Source organism: Notothenia coriiceps, unplaced genomic scaffold, assembly GCF_000735185.1.
Source record: "Notothenia coriiceps isolate Sejong01 unplaced genomic scaffold, NC01 NC01_scaffold00000288, whole genome shotgun sequence".
NCBI classification, from domain to species: domain Eukaryota; kingdom Metazoa; phylum Chordata; class Actinopteri; order Perciformes; family Nototheniidae; genus Notothenia; species Notothenia coriiceps.
This window is the reverse complement of record NW_011332989.1, coordinates 287,285-289,977: the sequence shown is the minus strand read 5'-3', so window position 1 is coordinate 289,977 and position 2,693 is coordinate 287,285. Positions and strand designations below refer to the sequence as shown.

Below are 2,693 nucleotides of genomic sequence, written 5' to 3'. Positions count from 1 at the left end.
TCTTTAGAGAGTAAGTAAAATACAAGCAGCAGCAGAGCTCTTTAATTAAATGAGACCTGTTCCCGAAATAGAATGTCTTGATACATTCACAAGATGATAGAGAAGTGAATAATGTTTGATGGATGTATGACGGCAACAGAGAACAGAACAGATTAAAAGTTTGACGGCATTACGACGGTTGGCTGTTGGAGATTGTAGCAAAAATGAGGTTGTGTGATGTATTAGGGTTAGGGTTAGGTGCTAATTTATAATAATCTAATTCGAGTTAGCTGAGGGGTAACAGAAATAATTGATAGTCTTGATTGAACTTTAGCTTAGCTTAATTTCTTATGAGAACGGGTCTCTTATTACTCACGTTTCATAGCCATTGGAATTGATTAATTTCTACCTGACGCCATTGTTGTTATTCTTTGTGGCACGTCGAAGACCTTTTTAAATCCCCCTGGATCCTCCATGATCATATTGACATTACCTTCTATGTCATTTGGATTGTCTGTGTTGTAATATCATTAAGTTGATTAGCCCTGAGCCTGTTTTTCAGGTCTCAGGCTCGAAAATGACATTCCCAGAACAAATGACCATATCTTCACTTCTAAAAGGGGTAAATTAATAATATTTTTTCTCAAAGCAAGGTTAAACCTGTGAGTTGGATATAGAAAAGTCTGAATCAATATAGATTTTAAAGTAAATTCAGATTGAACATGGTAAAAACATGTAAATTAGAGTGTCCGTCCAAAGAAAGAGAAATCTTACTTAAAGTGAAAACTACCCTTGAATGATGGGATAGTAGACTAAAAGCTTTAGGAATCCAAACTATACTATATAATAAGTACCCTGTATCAAGATTGAGGCAAAACAAGTGAAATTTGACCTTTTTAGAGAGATTTAGAAAAAAAAACCCACTTCTGGGGTCATTTGGGTGGATTTTCCGTATCTCTGGCCCCCCTCGTTCGATTTTGATGATTGACGTCTCTTTTTAACCGGTAGAGCCAATAGAATTGAGGGGAAGTTCCTAAAAATCCATTTAAACATTACCCATTGGTGAATGAGTGAAGGGTAGCCAGAATGCCTCGGAACCGGAAGCTGCGATGCACTCTGGTGGCTACTTAGCAGCTAATTGAAAATCTCAGATTTTTACATAAAAATGTAATTATGGATTATCAATAAATTGATCAAAGGGACAGACACATTGGATTAAGCTTCAGCAGCATTTTTTTTTATCGTTTTAATGCCATTGAACACGACTTTTGATCAGAAGAACAGCTGGTGAGACGATCTCCCGTGTTTGCTCCGTAATGCTACGTGTTGTGATGTCTGTGTTTGCTTCCCCTGTCGCGAGTTCTGATCGTTCAGTGATGATACTAATACCTATATAATCTGTGGAATCTCAGCTTTAATCGGATATCTTGTATGTGCAGTTACGATAAGTAATAAGGGTATTTTTACCTTGAGTTCTTTGCCAAGTGGCATTCTTTCGCTCAGGGCTCATTTAGACGCTTGTTATGAACTTGTTTTGGTAAAAATGGTTCATATTGTCAGTTAGCTGAGTTTCATCCCGTTAACCTGGTATGACACATTAATAGGTTTGTAAATATTAAGAAGCCCTGAGACACAGTTTTGTGAGAAAAAAACTCGCAGCCCCCTCTACCGGGGGCTCTCGGGCCGAACGTCGTTTTATTCTTTAACTTGATGACCTATTTTTGCACGTCTGTCGGTCCTTCCTCTGATGTTCTTCCTCAAGTTTCTTTCAGTTGATTGATTATGGGGATTATTTGTGTGTGTTGTACTGTAAGGGTCTAATGACAGATGATGCTGTCTTTAAAGCTGTGAAACACATGGTTATCTTGCTATGTATACACACATGTAATCTATATGTCAATTTAATTTCTGCCATAGTGTTTAAAATACATTATTAAGCAGTCCAGCTTGCTTCTTTAAAAAAGGACACACGTTTAAAGGATGACATCTTTATTGAGGTGGAAGACTTTTCAAGGACAAAAAGAAAAGATCAGAATCATGACATTTAGTTTGCAGTGATTGAAAGTTCTACAAACCATAACAGTGTTTGGATCTTAATGATGTAAAGGAGGGATTGGGCATTTATTCTGAATGCTCAGACTTTCTTAGAACCCTGGCCGTTCATGTCTTGGAAGAATTCATTGCAGGTCACAGTCAGCTCAAAAACCAGAACGACAAACTCCTGGAAGCTGATTTCCCCGTCCTTGTCTTCATCCAGCCCGCTCATAATGTGCTCCAGCACCTGGGGGTCCTTGCAGCTCTGAAACAGAAACAGCATAAAGAAAATAAAACCGGGAAGAATCTATTTTTTCCACTCAAGATCAATTGTTGATGGCAAATGTACTTGAAAGCCTTAGAAACCATGGGGTGTTAAGATAACCAGACACTATAGCACTGCCCAGATCTGCTATTGTTCACTAACAGACCGTTGCTTAGGGTCCATACCACATGTGTCAAACTCAAGGCCCGGGGGCCAAATCAGGCCTGTGGTGGATTTAATGTCTGCCCGCAGGATAATGTCTAATTACTATTAGATCTGGCCCTCCGGTATATTGCACGCACACCTTCACTCCATCCTGAGGATCTCCTCAGCTCAGAGCCTGACCCCAAACATTGATGAACTTGCACCCAAGATGAGATGCCAAGTATCTGAACTAGCATCACAGAGCAGCACA

The 2,693-nt window shown here is 39.2% G+C and overlaps 1 protein-coding gene across 1 annotated transcript in view; it reads right to left on the bottom strand.

The window, feature by feature from the left end:
* Positions 1-2,113: 2,113 nt before the first annotated feature.
* LOC104966003 (recombining binding protein suppressor of hairless-like) overlaps positions 2,114-2,693 on the bottom strand; it is a 40,297-nt gene continuing 39,717 nt past the window's right edge. The window contains exon 7 of the mRNA XM_010795135.1: positions 2,114-2,278. Coding sequence (XP_010793437.1) covers positions 2,114-2,278 — 165 coding nt within the window. The remainder of the gene's footprint in view (positions 2,279-2,693) is intronic.